At 45.0% G+C, this 23,488-nt stretch overlaps 1 protein-coding gene across 5 annotated transcripts in view; it reads left to right on the forward strand.

Annotated features, from left to right (window-relative positions):
* Nucleotides 1–958: 958 nt before the first annotated feature.
* Nucleotides 959–23,488, forward strand: part of MAP7D2 (MAP7 domain containing 2) — a 75,625-nt gene continuing 53,095 nt past the window's right edge. For 3 of the 5 annotated variants that reach the window (XM_032189671.1, XM_032189680.1, XM_032189689.1), the window contains exon 1: nt 960–1,028. In XM_032189671.1, the coding sequence (XP_032045562.1) occupies nt 986–1,028 (43 nt within the window). In that variant the 5' untranslated portion in view covers nt 960–985. Of the gene's footprint in view, nt 1,029–23,488 lie in introns of all 5 variants that reach the window. The other 2 variants (XM_032189649.1, XM_032189660.1) reach the window with 1 other exon arrangement.

The raw sequence follows: 23,488 nt of genomic DNA on the forward strand, positions 1-23,488 counted from the left end.
ACACGAGGACAGCATTTGAATGTACAGATGAAAGGCAAATTGTTGACCAGCGAGCCTCCCAACAGTGTAATTTGCAATTAGTAAGAAACTTCAATTTGCTTGGGAGATGCAGAAGGAAAACCAATGGGGAAGGGAAGGGAAGGGAAGGGAAGGGAAGGGAAGGGAAGGGAAGGGAAGGGAAGGGAAGGGAAGGGAAGGGAAGGGAAGGGAAGGGAAGGGAAGGGAAGGGAAGGGAAGGGAAGGGAAGGGAAGGGAAGGGAAGGGAAGGGAAGGGAAGGGAAGGTTATTTCTCCGCCACCTTGCATTGATTTTGGTCTGAATTTTCAGCTAATGAGAGAATGTAATGGGGACAACATTGCCAGGCAAAAAGAACAGAACAGAAAGACCAAGAAAGGGAAGTAGGAGGATTGAATAGGTCTTAAACACCAGTTTTGGTGAAGTGGGATGGGAGGTGAGGCGGTCTGTGGCTGTAGCATCAGTTCTACCGAGGCTTTGGGGCGGTGGAGTGGGAGCAAGCGGAGCTCCGTGCCCGAGGCCCCTCACATCGCCACATGCGGACAGGCACCCCCACACCACCCAGAGCCTGCCGAAACGGGATGGGGGGGACCAAAACGCGTGCCACAAGTTGCATTGTTCCGTTTTGTGCTTAGCATGCAGACATTTAAGGGACAGCAAGCTGGCGTCTCCTCGCTTCCCCGTCTCCCCCAGCCCCAAACAAAGGACCCCCGGCTGCCCCTCAGAGCCGGTGCCTGCGGGGCGGGGCGGGGCGGAGCGGGGCGGCAGCACCTGGCGGGCCGGGAGCCGCTGGGGGCTGCCGGTATCCGCGGCCCCGCTCCTCCCCGCCCGGCGTCAGGTGCCGCGGGGCGGGCAGTGCGCCTGTGCGGCCGCCCAGGAGCGGAGGGGAGCGGAGCGGAGCGGAGCGGGGCCGGGTAGGGCAGGGCCGGGCTGGCGGAGAACCGGCGGCGGCGGCGGCGAGAGCGAGAAGATGGCGGAGCCGGGGGCTGCGCGCGGCTCCCCGAGGGCGGCAGGTGGGAGCCGGGACGGGATGGGACGGGATGAAACGAGACGGGACGGGACGGGACGGGATGAAATGAGACGGGATGGCGGTGCCACAGCCTCCAGCAGCAGCCGTCCCGTCCCCGTCCCGCCTCGCCCGCCGGTGAGGATCGCTGCCCGCCCGGCAGGTGCCCGCCGCCATCTCGGGGCTGCGGTGAAATCCGCGGCCGGCGGCGGTGCCGGCAGGCAGGGAGAGAGGGAGGGAGGCAGGGAGGCAGCTCGGGGCTGCCCTGCAGTGGAGCGGGGCTGTGGGTGAGCCTGGGTCTGTGCCGTGCCCTGCCCGGGCCTGCCTGCGCTGCCAGGCGAACTGGTTGAGCTGGTGCCGAGCCTTCCTGGGGGTGGGGTGGGTGCCTCCGCACCGCTCCCCTCGAAAATGTGGGGCAGGGACCCCCGGCAGCGCGGGGTGTCGGTGGTGGGGTCACCGCCTTCGCGCTTGGCTGGTGGCCACCGTGGCTCTGCTCGCGCCTCGCCCGACCTCTTCCCCCGTCCGACGCCTGAGGTGAGTGGGGACTGAGGAACGAGCTCCTCGTTGTACTTTTACCTCCACCGCCTGATACGGGGCCTTGGCGTTGTGGCGAGCAATCTGTCCGCAGCCCAGGCGTTAGAAGAGCTGATTTCCTTTTTGTCCTAGGCTGCTGTAACTTCTGAGAGTAGCTTTACAGTTGCTCTGGGGGATATGTGTTATTCTCCCAAACTTGGGGAGTGGGAAGGTGAATCCAAGCCTTTGGATTCACCCCAGGGTCGCACCGTGTCAGCAGCCAGGGACGGAGCCAGGAGCGTCTCTGTTTGTTCTGCCCCTCGCTCTCCTGTGCTCGGCAGCCACAGCTCCTCCTGTAATCTGTTGCAGCTGAGAAGTCGTGCGCTTCTGGTTCTTGGGTCTCCAATTCCCCATGTCTCACATGGGAGAAAAACAACTAATGCTGAGAATTCATATTTCTGATTTCTTCCCCCGCTCTGAAACCGAAGAAAGTCTGCCCGGTATTCATGTGCCCTGTTAACGGAGTTTTTTCTTCTGGCATTTTCCTGTTTTCTACCCTTTAACTTCAGAGATGAACATTGCAAAAGAGCTTCACCATTTTTCGTGAGAATCAATAGAAAATGCAGCATGTGGTGTAATTAAAGATAGTATTAAACAGGGCACACACAGGACAGGCACGGGCAGGCGTCACCATGAGTGGCCAGGCGCTGGCATTTGAGCACCAGTGCCTGAGCACCGCGGTGTGGAGTGCTCTCAGCCAAATGCGTTGTTTTGTTTGAGTAAACTGGTAGAAAATAACACAGTGTGCTGGGAGGAGGTTGTGGATGTGTGCATGATGTGTTTTACAGACAGCAGCGTGGATGGGGCTTGCATCTGTTGCAGCAGGGAACAAGACACTTCTCTGGGACTCAACCAATTCTGTGGCAGTGGGAACAGCTACTCACACAAATCGCTGGGAGGGAGCACAGAGCTCATCCTCTCTTAATTCACACGTTTGTGTGTACGTCAGCTCCTGGAGTCCTCCTCCAGTTCACAGGGACGGGGAGGGTCCTGCCTCTGTATCCCAAAGCAAAATGCTGCTCCTGGGAGCTGTTCCTAGCGGGGTGCTGTCCTGTGACAGGTGGTGGCGGCAGCCTGGTCCTCCTCCCCAAACTGGGAGGTGCTCTGGCAGCATCCAAGTCTTGCTCCCTAGGCCCCTCCAGTGCTGAGGATGCTGCTGGGATGGAAGCGAAAGTGAGGCGCCAGATTTAGCCGTCCATCACTTCAGGCTCTGCCAAGATCGAGCTGAACAAACAAGCCTGCAGTACGGGAGGCTGTTTGCATCTCTTGGCTGCTAGGGAAGAGATCAGTGGTATATAATGCTGCAAAAAGGAGCGAAATTCTGGGGCTCAAGCAATTAATAGTTGCGGAGCTCAGCTGTTTTTCTTTGCTGAAAACCTAAGCCCATGCAGCAAACAAACAGAGATGCTGCAACCTGAGATGTTGCAGGAATCTTTTTTGTAAGGGAAAGCGCTGGGTGACCAAAATGTAGGCGTTATTGCTGCTACCATCTGTAGTAACAGTAATGACTAAATAGCATTTGAAGGACAAGCTGCTTAGTATTGGATCACTCATCTTCCTGTTTGATACCTAGTTAAATTGGCTTAATGTATGTTCTGAGAGACTGAAATATTGAACGCTTTGGATTTCAGACCAAGAGGGTTTAAGAAAAAATTGCATGTTAAATCAACCTAGACTGCATATCAGAATAAACAAGCAAACATGTATTTCTTTCAAAATACTGTGTGTTCTTCTTCTTCTTAGCAGTGTTTTTCGAACTGATTTCTCTAAGTCATTAGTATATTCCTGTTGTATTACATCATTTTTTCTCATGTATGGATGTTTAAGGTTGTTTACCCTCAGGTTTAATTGCTGTGCTGCTCTCTGTGTGATGTTACTATTTGCAAGTATTGGTTTTAGTTCAAAGGAGTTGAATACTCTGCATGCTTTCAAGGTATTATTTAATTTTTTAAACAGCATCTTTCTTGCAGGCTTTGCCTCTGTTTCAAAAAAAAAAAAAAAAACAAAAAGGTCAGAGCCTTCTCCAACTAATTTTTGTTAAATTGTAAGAGAAAGAACAACTTACCTTGGAATTACAAGACTGGAGAATTAAAGGGAAGGCATATCGATGCCTTGAAACATGCGTGGTAGGAAGGTGAAACTCCCAAAAATTTCAGAGTGCTTGCAAGATGCTGTTGTGTAGTGCCACATACCTCCCTGTGCTTTGGTGGCTGGTGGAAATGCATCAGGGATGCTTTTTTTGTATGAAGTAATCATTTCTAGGTATGCTAATTGAGGGAGCGTATACATATTTCATGTAAATGAAACTACACATCCTGCGTGTTGGTATTGTATGAAGATTTATGAAGTAAAGCCTTCTTGCCTCTCATGAATAAATAAAATACAATTATAACTTTCTTAGTTATTAGTCTTTTAATGTGTGTGGAGAAAAACCAGCAGGGGAAATGCTTTTAATATCTTACTCTTATCTGTCATTCATTGCCTCATGCATTTTAAGGCTACAGAAAAGTAAGAGCAAGTCTTTTAATTCTGAATTGTTCTAATAGGGTTCAGACAATAAAAAAAAAAAAAAAAAAAAAAGTTGTTTGCATGGGACTTCTATAAATAAATGGATGTTACAACATGGGGAAAGGAACACAGCTGATCAGGAAACTAATGCAAATTGTGGGAATGCGAACTGCATTGAGTAATGACCTACTCAAGTCACCTCCTCCCTGTTTACCATCTTCCTCCTTTAGTTGGCTCTTTCAGTTGTTCTCACCTGGTAACCTCAGGTTTTGGGAGGTTTATGCATCTTCTAGGTCTTGTTTAATGCTGGGACCTTTTGCAATTCATCTCTTGTGTCCTGTGGTACTGTGACATGGGCCAGTAAGTCTCTTAAATACACTTGTTTGTGTTGCACACCCAAGCTTAATTTTGCTGTAAATCTCTCATACTGGCTGGGAGAAAAATATGAGTAGCACTTCTAAATAATGCTGTAACTAGTTAAGGTTATTGCAGTCATAAAAAACAAAGTCCTTGCAGTACTGCAGTGGATTTTTTATTTTTTTTTTTAAACCTACATAGTTTATGATGTGTAGATAATTTCTGAGTTATTTTGCTGTAATTGGCTTGTTTGGTATTTCTGTCACAACTTGTTATATTACCCCTGTGTTTCCTCTGATTGAAAGCAGTGCGTGTAAGGGTATGTCGTGTGTTTTATTTCCTACTGGTGTTCAGACAGCTTAGCTGGTGAATTAGTGCTGCGTAGGTCGTGTAGTGGTCTGCTTATCAAATTGATGGAGAAGGTGACATGAAATCTGGACTAATCGAAGATTTATTTTACCACGCAGTATTACCTGGGACTGACTTTAGATGGGAGATGTGCAAATACCTTTTGCTGTGCTTTATTTCCTTAATGATGATGAGCAATGCTGATGTGTGGGGGTGTATAGACAGGAGGCAAGTGGTTTTCACACAGTGGGAATCTATCTTACCATTAAGCTGAAAAAAAAAAAAGGAAAATCAGGATTGCTGTTTTACTAGTTAAAATACTGCAACACCTGACAGACTTCGTGCCTGTCATTCAAATAATACGCAGTTCTTGTCTTAAATGAACGATCCACTTCTCCCAAACGATTTATCCCCTCTGTGATATGAAATCTTGTGAAGCAGGTGCTTGGTTTCACTTACCGCACTGTTTGCACGTGCCACGTGTGCTCACTGAACGCCGAGATCAACCCGCGTGGAAGTGTTTGGACCAAACGCTGGGACGTGGGTTTCTGGTTTGCCCCCGAGCACCTGGAGGCTTCCTCGTGAGTACGTGTTGGCTCTTCCCTGCCCAGCAGGACGCCGATCCGCCTCGTGCAGTTACGGTGCCGCAGCCAAACGTTGGCTTTGTGGCGATCGATAAAGCCTTCCCGTGACCTTTGCTTGAGCTTTGGTTGCACAAGGGGCGGGCTCACCTCTGTGTCACGCTCTCTCGGCGAGAGCAACGCGAGCGCTTCTCCGTGTGCCAAATTTTCTCCTTTCACTGCTTGCGGGTTGTTTTGTTGGTGTAAATAGGGTGCCACTAGCAAACATCTCCTACTGATGTCTTTGCTTGGGTTAAATTAATTCCTTTACGATATGGGAAGTGCAGCTTCTTGTACTCCAGTGTTATGCGTACGTGCTTCTACCAGTTGGGATCATTTAAAAGCTGTAGTGTCAACCCAAATTTCTTGTAATGATTCAACAGAAGAGATCGTTTCTTCTGCAGCACAGTATTTACCTTTTTTGAACTTTTTTTTCTATTACAAGTGTAACCACATGTTTGGAGCTGTCCTAGGCAATAAGATCTTTTTTTGTTTTTGTTTTTTTTTCAGTGTGCTGGAAACCTGTAGATGCTCTTTTCTCTGTGCACAGAGTACGGAAATAGATGAAACCGGTCAAACCTTTGAAGTCAGCCCCTTTACTAATAATTCTGTGTTTTGTAAAGTCATCCCTTGTGTTTGCATTCGCCTTCCAAGAGGTAAATACACGTTAACTTGGTTTTGTATGAGGGGCTCCTTAGTCTGAGGCACTTTCATGAATCTGCTTACCTTTGTTTGTTGAAAGGTTTCTTTTGCAAATTCCTCTTTCCTTACATCGACCTACACTCTAGAACCCCATTTCATTTATTAATCATTAATACCTGAGGCCTTGATGGGGTGGGATAGGAAGTGTTGAACAAAAATATCTGGGAAGCGTGTATCAGTCTGTGGATACCTCTGCAAAAGCACCTTAGAAATCTCCAGGAAAACGATAGTAACATTAGCATACCTGATTGTTTTGTCTGTTGTACTGCCAGATGCTGGAGGGCATGTTGTGGTTATGTTTCAATTAGGTAGGACCTGGAAGGATGCCTTGCTTGGTTCAATCCCTACGAATTATCAAATTACTCGTCTCATGCCGAGCAGAAGCTCGCAGAGCTATTCTTTATTTCAGCAAAGCGCTCATTGAAATGTTTCTGGTTTGCAATTAATTTGGGTTGCAGGCGTGGTGGAGGACTGCACTTCGTCATGTGGCTTTGATCGTGAAAGAGAGAGACAAATGTTGCTGATGGCTGTGCAGCAAGCCTGGGTTTGCTGGCTACAGAAGGAGCGCCCAAGTGGTCTTCCCCTGCACAGGCAGGGAGAGCACTGCTGCTTCATGGCTGCAGCAGATAACCAAGCACGCACCAGTGTCAGTAGGCTTGCCTCAGTTATTTAATTGGAATAAATCACTGCTGTGATTTCTACCTACTTGGAGCAAGGGCTTTTCATTTCCCTTCCTGCGGTCCCCTCCTTCTCCCTCCCTCCTGGAGGCCCGCGTTGCTCTCGCCCTTGTTTGTGTGGAGCCTGGCACTCGCCTCTGCGTGCGTGCAGGCAGCAACCTCGGGGAGAGGGCTGGAGACGTGTTGCTGGGGTTCTTGAGATCTTGATCAAAAAGATAGGCCAATTACTGTTTCCAAAATAAATGGTAGATGGACCGGTTCTCCTCTCCCCGTCCTAAAGGGGAGTGGGAGTCGGGCCTGACTTTTATTCTTAGTTCCTTGACTTTAAGTATTGTGCTCCAGCCAGCGGGCATCTTTTCCCTTACCCTTAATGGCCTATTCATAGATGGAAGTATTTCCATTATGCTTCCCGGGTTTAGTAACACTAAGTGCTGTGGTTACACGTAAACAGGGCAATTTTCAGCAGCCATGGGAAGCGGTTTAATGGTGCAGTGAATAAAGGGGTGACCTTCCCGTGACTGAAGGGGCTGGTTGTGGAAGAGGGCACCGGGCTGCAGGGTCTCAGGGCTGCGGCTCTCAGAGGCCAGGTTATGGCACTGAGTGAAAATGCCTGAGCGATGCACAGGGAGATGCTGTTTAGAGAAGGCATTTTGCAGGGAGGACAGGTTTTAGGACACTGACAAGTTACAGAACTGAACGAAAGGGAAACAGAAATGCCTCATGTAATCTCTGCAGTTATTTACAAATAAAAGGAAGGGTTTGTTTTTTCATGGTACCTTTTGGAATCAAAGGGCAGGTTTGCATTGCCCCTTGTGGTATGTTTTCCCTGTATCATGATCCCCCCCTGCCCAAAAGTACTCTTTTTTTTTTTCTTGCACCACAGTCGCTGACTATCCCCTTTAAGTCTCACATTGCTGAAGGGTGTCTCAAAAAGAATAGGCAGCCTGTCTGTGAATCCTAATACGTTTAGCCTGTGATGAAGTTGCCTAAATGATGTGTGAGTGGAGCTGAAAGTCACGTTACGCAGTATGAGCACATCCACTTTCAAATCCAATTTTTGTCACTGAAGACAAACAGAAGAGTGTAAGGAAAGTCTCCGTGCAGCCAGCGCCCCTCGAGATGGGTGCTCCCTGAAGCATGCTGACAGGCTCCCAGGCCCTGTAGCAACTCAGAAGAGCTCTCCGTTTAGGTAAAACCTCTGCAGCATTCGAATCTTCTGCTGCCAAGGTAGGTGCTGGTGCACCCATGCTATTGATAAACTGACGTCCTACTGGGTTAACTCCCGAGCTTCTTGTAGGATGGCTCTTTTTCCTCTCTATTTAATGGTCCTTGCTTCCTTCCCCATTCTGATCCATTCACCCCTGCCTACAGGGTTGTAAGGACGGACAGGCTTAGTCAGAGCAGGTGTCTCCCTCACTGCTCTCTTCCCTGGTGGCCAGAAGATGACGCTGAGGGCAGAGGGTAAGATCGCAGCAAGCACACGATATTCTTCCTAGTGTCCCACAGATTGCAGCCCTGGAGCTGGAGACACATCCAGAGGACTTGGATACATTCCCATCCTCTGTCCTGCTCCTCTCTCTGGCTCCATAGCTGTACCCAGCGCATTAATTCATTCTTGTGCTCCCATGGAGCTGACTCCACGCCACCCAGCCTTGGGAGCAGTAAGTGTGAGGCCGAGGAGGAGGCTGAGCCCATCGGGTGGCCTCTGGTAGGAGCTGACCTCTCGCCAGCCCACCTGCCTTTCAGCAGCAGGAGCCCACAGGGCTGAAGTCCCTCTTCATTTTGACTTGTGGCAGCTGCAGGGGAGGCGAGGAGGCTGGGCAGAAAGGGAAAGAAATCACATTCCTTGCTATCTAACCCCCTGCTCCAGGCATCACAGCTCAAAAATGGAGAATCACCATATCAAAGAACCCTTTGAAAATCAAAGGTAACAAACAGCATGCAGGCTGAGGAATGTTTCCCTAGCCTTCAGAGCAGCTGTCAGCTACCCAAAGTTGCGGTATGAGGTGTCTCCTGGAGTTAGAGGCTGGGAGGAGGAGAGGGAGGAGTCCTCCACACGGTATTTGAATGGCAATTTGGCACTGAAATTCATCCAGATAGCTCCTGGTGATGCACGCTTCTCGAGGAGATCCAGTCAAAACTACTACGGGCGGCCTAGCTCTTGGAAGACGTAATTCTTAGATTTTGGCCTCCAGCCCTGCTGGCCGAGAGCTGCTGGAGCTGGTTCGAAGCAGCAGCGTTTCAGGCAGATTGTATTGTGCAGTCCTTCATAAAATCAGGCAGCTGAAAAGGTCCCAAGAAAGAAAACCTTTGAAGGAATCGGGAAGAGCTAACTGTTCAGCAGCCAAAAGCTAGCTCTACTTCCAACTAGATTTGAATGCGCTCAACTCCAGTCTTTTGTTTCCAGCTAGATAATCTACTCCGTTATTTTATGTCTTGCCAGAATAAACCCAATTTATCCTTCTTCTGTGTAGGTAGAGGTTGGGGTAGAGCAGAATATGTAGGTGGATTTGAAGGGCTGCCATTTAGCACGCAGCCTGCAGTCTTTGGGAGCTGGGTTTGGCGTAGCTTAAGGAAGCTTGTAAGGGCTCATCGTGTCAGCTTTGCAGAGCAAAAACCTTTCCTGGTGTGTGTCAGCCAGCACAGCGTACACAGGGTGGTGTGGGACTGGGCTCCTGGTTCCAGGTTTGGCCGTGCACGTTGTGCTGAAGGAGTTTGCCCCGAGTCTTCAAACACTTAGTTTTTAGGTTGGCAAAGACCTCAAAGACCATCGAGTCTGGCTGTTAGGTTCCCGTGTAACAAGCTTGGGTGCCGAGTTTTGCTGCTAACTCTTTGGTGGCACCAACCCTAGAGAGGCGGAGGAGGTCCAAATGGTCGGCTGTGTGTCTTACCTGCCTCTGCCTTCTTGTCGCCTCACCTGCTGTCCCAGACAGACCGGTCCCTCTTGCTGCTGCCAGCTTGGGTGTGCAGAAGGGACATCCTCCTGCGTTGCTGGAGGAGCACGTGCGGGTCCCCCCCGTGAGCTTGGTGCATGGTGCTGCGTTGGGCAGAGCCCCATCCTGTTGGCACGAGCGCACGGCAGCCTCTCCGTGTGCAGGTGCGTCCTGAACTTTGCTCTGAATGTCCTCACCTGAGCCTAATCGCTCCTGGCGAGGCAGCTGCCCTCTGCCAAGGCTGCTCCTTCCTCTGCTTTGCTGAGCCTGCCTTTCCAGCGAGGCACAGCTGGTGGGCAGGCGCTCTCGTTTTATTGCACCCGTGAATTGTAGCATAAACAAGCAGCTTCCTCCCCTGGAAAAGGAGCAACTGCATCCCGGTTCGTGGCACATGGGAGCGTCCGGAGGCCAAAATCACAGAGCAGGTGGGTGCAGGAGCCTCGAGGCTCCCTGCCAAGGCACGGGATGCCGTGCCCCGGGCTTTTGCACGGGGCTGTGCTGCGGCAGGGTGGCCGTGCCCAGCTCAGGGCAGGCTGTAGGTAAGAGCTAATGGAGGGGGAGGGAACTGGAGTTGAGGTGTGACATTTATTTTGGAAGGCGTTCCGGATTTGCAGGACGGGTGTTGCCATTATGCTTCACGAGGTAGCAGCGAGGGGAAGCCAAGCCAAGCCCCTGGGGGTGCAGATCAAAGTGTGGCATAAGCAGCTGCTGCTGCTCTGCTATTACCCGAGATGTTTGTTGTTGTGTTTTTTGTTTTGTTTTTCTTCTTTTGTGCTTACGCCCAAACTACCGCCGCTCTTGTTCACTTCTGCCTGCTGTAGCAACCCTGATTAGTAGGTTTGTTAACTACACTTTAATTGGTGCAATTCTAGATTAGCAAAGGAAAGTAGAACTGGTGCAAACACAGGTTTTTGACATACCCTTCTTGTCCAGGACACATTTTTGTGATTTATTTTTTTTGGTAGGGTAGTGGAAATGAGAGAAGCACTGACTTGCACCATTGCTGTATGCATGCGTTTTTCGGATTCTTGTTGTAAATAATGCTGCAGCAAGCATATTTCCTCTCTTGCACTGACTGCTAAATATTTACCAATTTCTAAATCCAGTAAGTGTATTTAAGCAGGTAGGGCTCATGTTTTGTGTCCGGCAGGTAATTTGTTACCTCGGGTTTTCACCTCTTTGCACTGTGCAGTGCGTGAAGATACAAATGACGCTGCTGGAGAGCTTCCATGGAAAGCATGACACAGCCTCCACTTGCCTTGCTTAGGCAGCTCCCTTTGTCAAGGAATAAATGTCAGGTGTGTCCTGGCTGGCAAAAGCATCATCAATAGTGCAGTTGTTTTTTTTTGTTTATTTTGTATTTTTTGTCAGGGCTGTGGTAGGCCCCGTGCTGCAGGTGTGCCTAGGGGTTCGGCCAGCACAGGCTTTGGACACTTATTTAGCAACAAGGAGTTCAGCAGGAGCTTTGCTGGTTCTCCATAAGGCTTTTATGGAAGGGGTTAGGGTTAGGAGAGAGCAGAAGAGATCCTGCTGCCAGCTACAGCATCACCAAACACCGGGGCTCGCCCTCGTGCCAAACACCAGCTCTGCCCCTCATGCCTACGTGCTGTCCTTCAGCGTTTAAGGGCTCCAGTTGTTAAGATATTAGGGACCTGCACAGTTAGCTGGAAGGCCACCTTTTCTCTTATTTAGCCGAGCTGTGCTTCTCATCAGGAGCCGTAACCGGGACCCACTGTCAAAACCTTTGGTGCCTGAGGGTGATTTTTTTTTCCACTTCACTTGAAGGGAAGTGAATATATGAGGCCATGTACAACTGGTTAGTTTCGGATTTAAGAGCTTTCCAAGTTATTATAAGATTGTTCTTCATTTTAACCTTGCTTTGTTCCTAGTGACAAAAAGCTCAGGTGAGTGAAAATTAAAAATAGAAAGTTAAGATCCTGCCATGAATGTTGTGTAGGATATCCTTCAAAGCTTTTTGCCTTTGAAAATGGTGTGTGTTTTCATCTCCTACACAGATTGCTTGCTAGGTCTAGAGAAGTAGCAGCTCTCTTAGCACCGTGCTTGCAGCGTGAGGGCATGTGCTTTTTAAAAATGTTTGGCAGAACAGTAAATCGCAGCCAGGAGGAGCGAGAAGGCTTGTGTGCAGCACAGACACGTGGAGGAGGTGGGAAGCTGATCCAGGAGGACAGGGTAAGCTGCTGAGAAAGGTGAACACTTCCCTTACTGCTTTCGTGTCTTGTAAGTTGGTAAAGGTAGCAGAGAAATGTGGGCAGGGGGGAGAAGTCTGCAGAAGTCTTTTAAATTGTGACCTTGTATGTGTGTGTAGAGGCAGGGATGGACCAAAAGTTATGCCAAAGAGGTGTGTATTGACAAGGACAGTGAAAGCAGTCTGCTTTATTTTAGAGGAGGTGGAAATAATAGGTATAGTAGCTAGGTATAGGTATAAAAGGTAGTAATAGCAAACTGTCCTTTTTCTTTTCCCTTCCTCTGAAAGGATCCTAAAGCTGAAGGTAGCTGACACCTCCCTCAGAGTCCCGATTGCTTGTGGAAGGAGATAAATGGAGACAGTTTAGCTGTATCAAAGGCACATTTTAGGCTTGACTTCAGGGAGGTGATGAGGTGGACTACCGCAGTTCAGGGCTGGGATGCAGAGCATCACCCACTTATATTGCAGTGGGCCTGGCTTCAGGGAGGCAGCTCATGGAAAACTGGTATCTTTAAAAGCTTTCTCTGTATTTGAGCTATTTCATATTACACGTGAGTGGTACTTCTCCGTATGCCAGTGTTAACGCTATTTTAACTTCATGCATGCCACGGATGAGCCAACATGAAACACGCATAGCATTGGCAGCTTCAAGTTCAGAAGTGAGGAAGAAATCCATTTGTTCTGCTTTCTTCTGTAGGAGCTTTTAGGTCCTGAAAACAAGCAACGAAGTCTGTGCTTCAGATATAGATGGACAAGTTCTGGTAGATCGTTTAGCAATTTATTTTTTTTCTGTACAGCTGCATGTTCCCTGAGGAGCAGTGGCAGTGAATGAAGGTGGTAGGAAGCTCACGCTGCTGGGTTTTGTGTGAAACTGCGCACACTGGAATGCTTATTTGCATTAGTATTTTCTTTTATTTAGCTGATGCTACTAGGACATGGCTTTAGTCATTTGTATTACCAGTAATGAGCAATTGCATTGCTTTCCTTAGAGCTTCCTACGGTACACTGACATTTTTTCACCCAGCTTGAGTACTGTGAAAGTTCATTACTATTGGAAGTCACTGACTCATAGCATTTGCTCTGTTGTTCTGGTACTGGTGTTACCGCTTAGGTTACTTAGTGAGGCTTGCGTTTTGCAAAGAAGATATATTTGTTAATCAGTGACCATGACTTGACTCCTGTAGAAGGACAGAAATACAAGATTTTCAAATAGCTTGAATTAAAATAAATAAATAAGCAGCGGGGGAAGGATTTGGAGAGTAGATGGATTTATCTGTTTTTAAGTTGTTGATTAAAAAGTGAGAATGAAGCTCATAATTTTCAATGTCCAAGCTCTGCAAAATTGTGGAGGAATGCATAAGCAGTGAAAGCGTTAACATTTCATAGTGCTTATCTGCCATGCTTCTTGCACCCGAATTAAGAATATACATCTGTGCATAGCTATCTTGTTAAGATAGTGTGATATCAGGGGTGAAACATGGCAGTATAAGCCTGAATTTCTCAAACGTTAATCTCACCTCTGTGCCGTTTCTGCATCTTTCCTCCCTTCTTCCCTCAACTGTTGCAAAACCAGTTTCTCAAGTTGAAATTATCAATTTTATAGTGCTTTTAAAAGACTGAGTACAATATAAAACACGTAGGTTGTTCATTTGGAGAAACTAATACAATTTCTTCCGGTCTCAGAAGTTTGCCTCCTTTGCTGTCAGAAGGATTGAATTTCTTTCAAGGTTTAGCTGTAGTTGGCATGGGAAAAATGTTGAGGAAGATAACTTTGATCAATACGTTTCACTTCATCTATGTCACGTGTGAGCTGAAGACCAAAGGGAAGATGGTGAGAAGGTGTTCCTGTTCCCTGTTTTTCAGGTCAGGGACAAAAGATCTGCAGTGAAAACTGCCCTCACAACGTTTCTTTTTACAAGTTCTTTTGTTTTCTACAGTTTGTTCTTCCTACCATTTAGTTTATTATGAAGACAGAATGCAGCCTTCCACGTAGAACAAAGAAATTCATCTTGGAAGCACTTGGGCATGGGCATACTTAACTCTGATGAATAGTACAGAATGTGGGAATTCTCTTCCTCTGACAAAATTGCTTTTTTCCCCCTCTCTTTCTGCTTTTTCTAATGTGTTTCTTAGCAGAAGATATCAACACTATTGTTGTTAATATTTTTCTTTTACAGAATTGGATATTGCGTTCTAGACACTTGGCTAAAACAGAGTAAAAACAGGCTTAAGAAAGAATGACAAGCTAATTAAAGAATAAATAGTCTCCCTATATTTGTATTCTGTGAAGAAACATCATTACATTAGAGAGGAACTCATTGATTTTCCTCATGGTCCTGTTACACATGCATTTATAAATGTGGAAACAGGTAAGGGTTTTGTGCATTGATTTCTTTCACAAAAGAAGAGATCTGATTAAAGACTTTTTTAAGGAGCATCTTGCTCCTGATGGATGACCCTGCAAGGAAATCAATGTGTGAGGCTGTGTACCGGAACATCTGCTAGATATGTGGATTTTAAAATCTGTCATCCTGCATATAAATAGAAAGAAAAATGCAGTTCAGTGAGGTTATTGCTTTATTCTTACTGTTTATTCTTTTTCATTCTCTTATAATGGACTTAATTATTGCAGATTTTGTGCATCAGATACATACATATTTTGTAAGTCATCTTTGGAAGCAACCTGTGCTTTCCTTCAAGTTCTTTTACAGCCAGTCACAGAAAGAAAAAAGCATGCTATGCATCCCTTTTGCTGTGAGTGGGATTTATTTCTGTGATGGAGAAAAAGGCTAATGAGATTAAGATTAAATAAAGGTCTTATTTTACGTTAGCATCACTGCACTGCTGTTGTTTCCCAGTGACCTTTTTCAATAATCATTCTTGCTGTGCTTTCATTTAACTGTGAAAACTCTGAGGTCTCCTTGGGTTTATTTCTTATCTCTAAAGTTAACAGAGCGCTTGTGCTCTTTATTTCATGCTGCTCTGAGCATTCAGCTTGAGCATGTCCTGAACCTGAAACTATATAGTGGAAGGCTGGTACTACTGTTGTGCTAATTTCTTGTTAAGAGACACTTTCCTGGGAAATGATACCTTCTAATGAGCATTTACACAGGTTTGCCAGGCGGAAATGTCATCAAATGTGGACTTGTCAACATTACATCAAGAGCTAGGTTCCCTTCATCTGTTTTGGGCATTCTACTTTCTTAAATGCTTCAGTTTTGCTGAAATTGGTTTTGAGGCAATGTTTTTATCTCTTTGCCAGTCCAAGGAGATAATTATGAAATTAAGTGCCTAATATTTTAGTTCCTCCTTAAGCTGGGATGCTTTAACTGGCTTTTCTTCCATTCTTTTCAAAGCTTTGATACCGTCTTTGCCTCAAGGTCTGTTTCTCTTGCAGTGAAGAAATGCAGCCTTGGTTCAAGACTGCAAAGGCTGATGATGTAGGATGTGGTTTTATGTAATGAAATTGAAAAATATGAGCTCTCGTCTAATCTCTTGGAAACGCCAAGTTCAGCATGTTCTGTTAGGAGCCTTTGATCCCTAGCTGGGAAGTCACCATTAAATGCTTCCTGCCTCAGGAGGAGGTGGCTGCTCCCAAAAGCACCTTGCTCTCTCCAGAAGGTGGGTAAGAGAGAAGCCAAGAGCCACTACCCAGAGGTAGGTGTCTAAATAGGACCACTGAAGTTCAGATGGGTCTCGACCTCCCTGGCAAGTTAGAGGCACCGTAGCTGCCCTCATGAAGCCAACAAGACTTGTTAGAGCAGTGGCAGTTTGCTTTCAGCTCTCATCTTCCTCACTGTGCTGACGGCTGTCCTGTGTGGCAGGAGATGGCCTGTCTAGGCATGGGACAGCCACTCTATGCACCTAAAAATAGTTCGTTCTTTCTCCATGGACACACAAAGCACGGTTAAGCAGCAGAATAAAGGAAGGAAGATGCTGGAAATAAAAGTACAGGAGGGAAAATATATCCAAATGAGAATATGGAAGAAAGCATGATCTTTGGGAAGTTAAAAGGATAGCATTACAAGATGGATGTTTTTGAGGAGCAAACCAATAAAGACATAAAAAGGACTGTGAACGTAGCCCCCTCTCTGCCCCCCCCCCCCCCCATCACACCAAGCCTGCCAGACTTTGTGGCAGGTGGCTAAATGGTGCATGTGTGAAGGGAACAGTCGAGAAACATAAGGCTGTACCATTCAAGTTTAGTTATTTGAATCAGTGTTCATTGTGGAAGAGCTTAAGGGATGTTTCTTATCGAAGTTTTTCTTGCAGTGGAATATAGTTTAATCTATTCCTGAAATTATTTTTGATGCCAGAGGAAATTATCCTCCATACAAAGACTTCAAAGTGATGCAGAGAACTGAAGAGTGGCAAATCTAAGTTTTCAAGCATAAAACTTAATAGACAACATATACTGGAAAAAGTCTATGGAAAAGTTATATATATTCTACCTGCATATCTTATAGTAATTGGCCTTCTCACAGGAGGTCATCAGATACGTGAAGTGGTCCAGATGAAGAGGTATACTTGGGTTTTCTAAAAGGTGGTAGCAGTATTCTTCATCAGATGCTAAACATAAAGAAATCCCTGCACTACCTGCTGAATTCATAAATGATGTGGGAAAAGTGTGAATACAGCAATGGTGGTTTGTGTTGATAAGGTGCTAAGAACAGTCAGGCAGAGTTGTCATTTACTGAAGTTTATTAGAAAAATGATACTGAGTAATTGAGCAATAGAAAGGCAGACAGAATTACATCCTCATTAGGTGCAAATGTCTGTGGGGAATGATGTCTGCAGGAGGCAAGCGTAAGCAGGGAGGTGTTTGGGGTTAGCTGTTAGCATAAAGGAAGGTAGTCTTTGGATTGCAAGGTGTACTCAAACATCAGTGGTCAAGAGAAGTGAACTGCATCATTAAGTAAGATTTGGGAAGGACACTGCTCTGTTGCAAAGCATGTGCTTTGTACATGACCTGGGAAATTGTATGTGCACTTCTAGTCAGCATCCAGAAAGGTGAAATAAAAAGCCACAGGGTGCAGATAAAATGGGTTTGATTTACAGCTTGACTAATGAGCAAACTTAAAAGTCAGGGGTATGAATGTGGGCAATGGGTTGGGGCACCATTCTTCAGTGGGTCTTACTAGACAAGAACTGGAAAGTGCCACAGAAAGAAAAATCAGGCAGGAGGCGTGATATAAAAACGAAAAAAAAAATGCCTTTCCAGAAGGCATTATAAGGAAAATTGTAGAATTTACAGTCATGTGGTCTTGTTGATGTTGAATGTGTAAGAGTGACAGTTTGTAGAGGGTGGACCCGTATGGCATGTCTAATGGGGTGGGGGGGGTATTTTCTTATTAGGGATGTCTGTGCAGGACGCCCCTAAGCTGCTGGCTCTGGCCAGGGTGGGCTAAGCAAGCAGCCCCGTGCCCTTTGTGCCCTTCAGAGGGCCATGTTGCTGTCTGGAGATGTGACAGTCTTTTTTTCTAATTGATTGGCCATCTTAATGGTCATTCAGAGGCTGGCTACTTGCAGTTTGTCTATTAAATTATGTGTAGTATGTGGAAAATAAGTATAGTTCATGTTAGAAGTATTAATGATAATTTCAAATATTTTAAGAAACTTCAGTGCTGTCCACAATTTGGCATATGTGGAATGAGCTGCTGTTTCTCAATGCCATTATCAGATATTTGCACTGTGAAGTCCCAATTCTGTTTGAAACTGAACTTTCTGCAGAAAATATGCAGCAAGGAAAACGTTGCCAACTCTACTGCCTTTGTAAAATCTACAAGACTGCTGTGTATTTTTGTGCTTTTTTACCTGTTTGAGGTTAATCATCCAGTTTCATAAGTACATAACCATAATGTAGACTTGAGGAGATTTTTCAGTTCTCCATGAAAACTAGCAGTAATCTTCAGAATGAAAATTTAGTTGTATAGAGACTGCTGTCTTATTCCTCGCTCTGAGCTTTACATTTTAATCAGATACACGTCGTCCTCCACAGCAAAATCATTACTTACTGTTGTCTTTTGATCAAAGGAACTTCATAGGTTGTCCTTTAAAATCCTAGAGTGGTTTAATCAAGATAAGGATATGAAGTTAGAAAGTACTCAGAAGCTAGGAAATTGTTTGATTTTGAGGATGTTGCTGTTGTTCCTATTAATAGTCTTATCTCAAAGCACCTACGGTAATGCTGTTTCTGAAACATAACATCGTCTGATGCTCCTGAGCAGATAAGCATGACATTTGTCCTCTAGTTCAGCAGTGGGCCTTGTTGTGTGCGTGAACACAGCAACAGTCTGCTCCCAAAGCAAATTCAGAGTTCTTGGCTCCTGCTTTCATTTCGGAAGGCCATTTATTCTTACTATGTTGCCTTTATAAATCAAATAAGGCAAGCAGTGTTTCTGATGGGGTTCAAATATCATGGGTTTTATTGTAAATGGTCCACTTCTTACCAAGTTCCAGGGTAAGTCGATTGAAAATGTAACACCACCAAAAGCGTTCTAGTTTTTCATTGCGGATCTTACCATGTTTGCTGTATGTAAACTCACAGACATCACAGAATCACAGAATTTCTAGGTTGGAAGAGACCTCAAGATCATCATGTCCTAATATGATTTTTTTTATCTTTAAGATTATAAGATAACTCCTTCAGGAATGCATTGGCATTATTGCAGTTGCTTGTTTTCCATCTTTTTCAAAAATATCCATATCTCTATCTCCTCTCTATGCTGTTTTAATATGACCTAGTTGTTCAGAACTGGTGCCTGCAAAGGAGACCAATGTACACCTACAATGTCCAAGCTTGGCTCTGTTGGTTTCCAGTTTAAACCAGGAGCACGCTGTGTTGCAAATGTATTGCCCTCTTTAAATTCTGACCTTTGTTTCATGAGGTGATTTCTTAGTGAAATCTCATGTTTACATAGATTAGACCAAGCTCCTGTTTTTCCTTCCGATATCCCCGTGACGTACAGAAGTTACCTTCTAGCAGGTCTGTCCATCGGATAGGGCTGGAAAACATAGCCTGAAGTGCAAGGGTCCCCGTTGGTGTTCCTTGTTTGGTTTGGGAACGTCTGCTCAGGCAAGATGAGGAGCAAAGGGGATCCCTTCCCTGCTTTGCCACATCTCAGATGTCCACCTTTCACACCCTCCTTGTGGGGTATCCCATTTGTCTCACTTTGCAGCCCTGAGAAAGCCGCCTGCCCAGCCCTGGTCTGAGTTTGGACTGATCCTAGTAGTCTGGAGCTGTGTGCTTTCTCCTTGGCTAAATCAGGCTTCTTTTATGATGCTGCAGACTATTTTTTGAACTTTTTTTTTGTTTTTTTTTAAGCTACCAAAGAATCACTGTTAAGAACACATTTAAGAGTGTAGCCATATAAAAGAAGTGAAGTTTTCACCCTTAAGCAGGGTCACAGCTCTCTGAAGACCTTCAGGGCTCTGAGATGTGCACATTAAGGGAATTTTCACTGTACTGCTCTGAAAGATTGACTTGCTTGGTAAAACATTCTGAACTAGGGCTTGAGCGATTGCAGAGAATAAAAACAAAAATTTTAAGAGCCTGTAGTTAAACCTTCGTAATGCCTTAACTCAATCTTCCCACACAGACTATTTGCGGCTGTTTTCCTTTTTAAAAGCTTTTTTTGCCTCTGGAGACTATCAAAGTGATGCTGTTTCTTCCCTGGGTTCCCCATGTCAAAATATTTAGCTTGGTCCGCTTTTGTGTGCGCAGATGTCAGAGGATGCTTCTGTATGTTGTATTATCATGCTCCCCCATGTCCTCAAACATTGCCTGGATTATCTTTACAAAAAAGATAAGCGTGTAAAATAAAGTGGATCTCAAATGAAATCCCTTCTTTCTTGCCTTGTGGTGTCATGCAAGCCCTTGATTTTGATTTACCTAATGACCTTTGTAAGCAAGTGTGTATTTAGATAGCTACAGTCAGAATACTTTGAAAGAAGCTGGTTGTCATGCTCAGACACAGTACTGTATTTTGGAAAAAATTCAAGTGCTAGTCAAAATCCAAAGTCAGACCCATCAGGTTGTGCAGATAAAGCATGAAATTCCCTCGTTCAGGCAGGTCAGCACCTGCCACTAGCTTTAAAGAGCTGTGCTGTCACCTCCCTCCCACCTGCCAGACGTAGCTGCCTGCTCAAGCTGCACTCTGCCAGACTCCCCACGTTTTATTCAGCAGTCGTGGCGTGGGAGAGGTGATGGTGCCAAGCTGTGGTGGAGCTGGGTGTCCTGCCTTCAAAGCATTCCCCTGCTATCCCTGTTTTCCCACTGCATGGAGTGGTCCCCCTACACCCTTGCAAGCCAGTGCATGGTCTCATGTGCTGGGTAGGTGGAAAAGGTGAGAGATGTGCTGTGCTCGTGTGCGCGTTGGAACAGAAATCCCCAAATGTAATCTGCTGCCTGGAGGTTGGAGATGTTTTGGTTAGGCATCTTCTGGTGTTACTTCTTGTTATTTTGGTATAGTGAGTAGGATGAAATTTCCTTGATAAGCCTTAAAAAGTAATTAGGAAACAAAAAATCGTGTTTTCAAATACCCCACTTGAGTGTGTGAGAGACTTGCTGGGTGAGTAATCTCCCTCAGGTCTCTGTATAACATCCATCGCCTTGGCACCAAAGCACTCGGTCATAGGTAGTCTTAGATATGTGGACTTTGTCCTTGGAGACTGCGATGCCTCATGCTGTTCCTCATTTCTGTGGTGCCAATAGTGTGTGTGCATAATGCTGAAACCCTAGATCAAATGGGTGAATTCATCGAACTACCTTTCACGAGGGCAGTCTTAATGGGAGCATCGTTGCAGCAACGTAGAGGTACTTCTAGCTGTGCTGCCTCAAAAAGCCTGTCTTCTCCAAGACACAGCTGTGCTGGTGGCCACTGATGGATTTCTGCACGTGGACACAGCCACTGGTATAAGCTATTGGTATGGGGAGCGTAGGTGTACATATCCATAGCAGGATCAAGGTGTACAGCAGTGCAGTATAAGGATTCCTCCACTCCTAGAAGCAAATCTGATAGGGCCTCCAATGTAACTGTTAATTTATTGATTTTTTTTTTTTTTTTTTTTTTTGCTACAGAAGTCTAATTGCACAGCTTTGGTACTTCAGACATGAAATCCCGTAATTATGTCTTCGTATGATAATGTCTGAATTTATTTTTAAAATAAACTGACTCCCCAGGAAAAGCTGTTATACTGAGACAGAGATTTGTTTGCCATTTACAAATAAGGCATTCAAGCTGTTAGGGAATTTATTTATGTCAAGCTGCTTATTTCTGATGTAATGAAGAATTGGAGGAGATTTCTTGTTTTTTGTTTGTTTGATTGGGGGTGGAAGAACAAGGCAGGCTCCTCGTGCCTAAATCAGTACTCCACAGCTCGTGAAACAACAGGTGCGATCCACACGTCCTCAAGCCCATTGACTGAGGCGTATGTAGAAAATTAGAGATATTTTCCATTTGCCAAAAAACTTTTTTTTTTTTTCCTGTATGGAAATTAGATTCTGCAGCACCAGAAGGCAGTTATCAAAAATACAACCTTGTTCAGCTGTTGTAAGCTGGCCCAGTTCATCTCCCCCTGCTTGGATTCTCAAGAAATGATCACGATGCAACTGCTACTCACCCAGCTATGATGCTAACCGCATATATAGTTGTGTTGATTATTAATACTTAAATGTGCTTGGCTTTAATTGCATTATTACCATGGGAAAATAATGCCCTGAGTATTTTAGGCAGCTATTTTTGTCACTGAATTCAGAGCTGTTATAGTATAGAAGTGCTAGTATCCAAGAGATCTTCTCTGCTATAATTATGTATAATAGATGAGAGCATAGTACTACTCTCTGCAAAACGGAGGTTGTGTGGAAATTGGCTACTTAGTGGTATGAAAACATTACTTAGCAAAGAGGCAATTTTCTTTTTAAAGAATTGTGTACAGGCTCACCCCAAATTAGTTATATTAAGGTAATCACAGTATTCACCAAATAAAAACAGCCTATGTTTTGAGTACAGCTGCTCGGGGACATGCCTCCGTTTGTGCTGCAATGATAGCTGCAGGAAGAATGACTGCATAGACTCGTGTATTTTTTTTTTTCTTTGTCTGGTCTTTTTTATAAAGAGGGAGCAGATCTGTGAAGCTGATGATGTTCCTGCCTATTGCTTTCAGTGAGGTGGTGCGATAACGTAAAGCTTTTAATTGGTTGGTAACATGGGGCTGCGCTAAGTGTTCGTTAGCTTCCTTTGCTCACTGAACCAGTAACAAGCTTCCAAAATTGTTCTGCTCACTGAATTCCCACAGCTGACAAGAAAAGCCTATAGTGCCCCCAGCCTGCCCTTGAAGACTGAGCCATCACCTTCACCCTTCCCTATTTGTCATCACTTGAAGTTTTTTTACATCTATACAGTGCTTTTGCACTCAGACCTTTGCCCTCATCAGTTTCTGAGCGTCGCATTGAAGTGTCTGTGGAACCCAAAGACTTATTTTGAGAAGTGGTATATCAAACAAATTGTGATTGCTTGATCTGAGTAGTGTGACAAGATGCTGTTATTTAAAATGTGGCAAATAAGTCTTTAAAGCAGAGAGATTTGTCTGAGGATTCAGAAATGGTAGTTCTGCGGAAATCTACATCTTTGTAGACAGGTATTTGTGGGGATGGAAATGGAAGAAATGTTCCTTACAGGATGTTCTGAGGCTGCTGGGCCAAAATTTTAGCTAAGGATGAGATTTTTCAGTGTTTCTTTGTTACAGACTTAATGGTTTGTCCTTGCTTGAATATTTCTGAATCTGCCATGTAAACATAACTGTTTACACTAGGAATTTTTGTCAGTGATTGTGTATTTTTTGTAATAGAAAAATGTGTCATAAAAAGATATTGATAATGCTGATTGTGTAGCTAAAAATAAGCTGAGTATCCTTCTGTCATGGGTGGGGGCAAGCAAACTTGGGAGGATCCAACTCTAAGTGATGTTACATTTCTTTTAAACCCGATCTGTCTCTGCACCTTTCCACCTCTTACAGAAAATGCACCAAAAATTGAGCTTTCAGAGTATTAGCACAAGTTAAGCTAGCTTTAGACATAACAACAAAGATGCCCTATGCATTGTCATTGCGTGTATCAGCCATATCAGTGTGGACGCACTGAATCTCGCACTTGGATCCTTGAATCCTTTCAGATAAAAACCCCGCTGACCTTGTTTAGTTTGGGTCAGGTCACTTGCAAGGATACTCGTATATGCCAAACACTATTCAGATAATTCAGAGGAAAGAAAGGGGAAAGTTGAACAACTTTTAAACTCCTTGTAAGAGGAACAGATCACTTGAGGTTTCATATTCCATCTCTAATTAAAGTTGTGCTATTACTATTGTGTTATTAAAGTTGTTCTGAAAGTGGTATATTGGCAGTATATTGATACTGATTAAGAACTAGAATGTCATTTTTCATCAAATATTTCAGATATTTCTGGACAAAATTCCTTGAAAAAAGAGATGGAGTAGACCTGTTTCAACAGTAAATTGAATACAAAGCATATTTCTTTTTTTTTTTT

The sequence above is a fragment of the Aythya fuligula genome, chromosome 1, assembly GCF_009819795.1.
Source record: "Aythya fuligula isolate bAytFul2 chromosome 1, bAytFul2.pri, whole genome shotgun sequence".
NCBI classification, from domain to species: Eukaryota; Metazoa; Chordata; class Aves; order Anseriformes; family Anatidae; genus Aythya; species Aythya fuligula.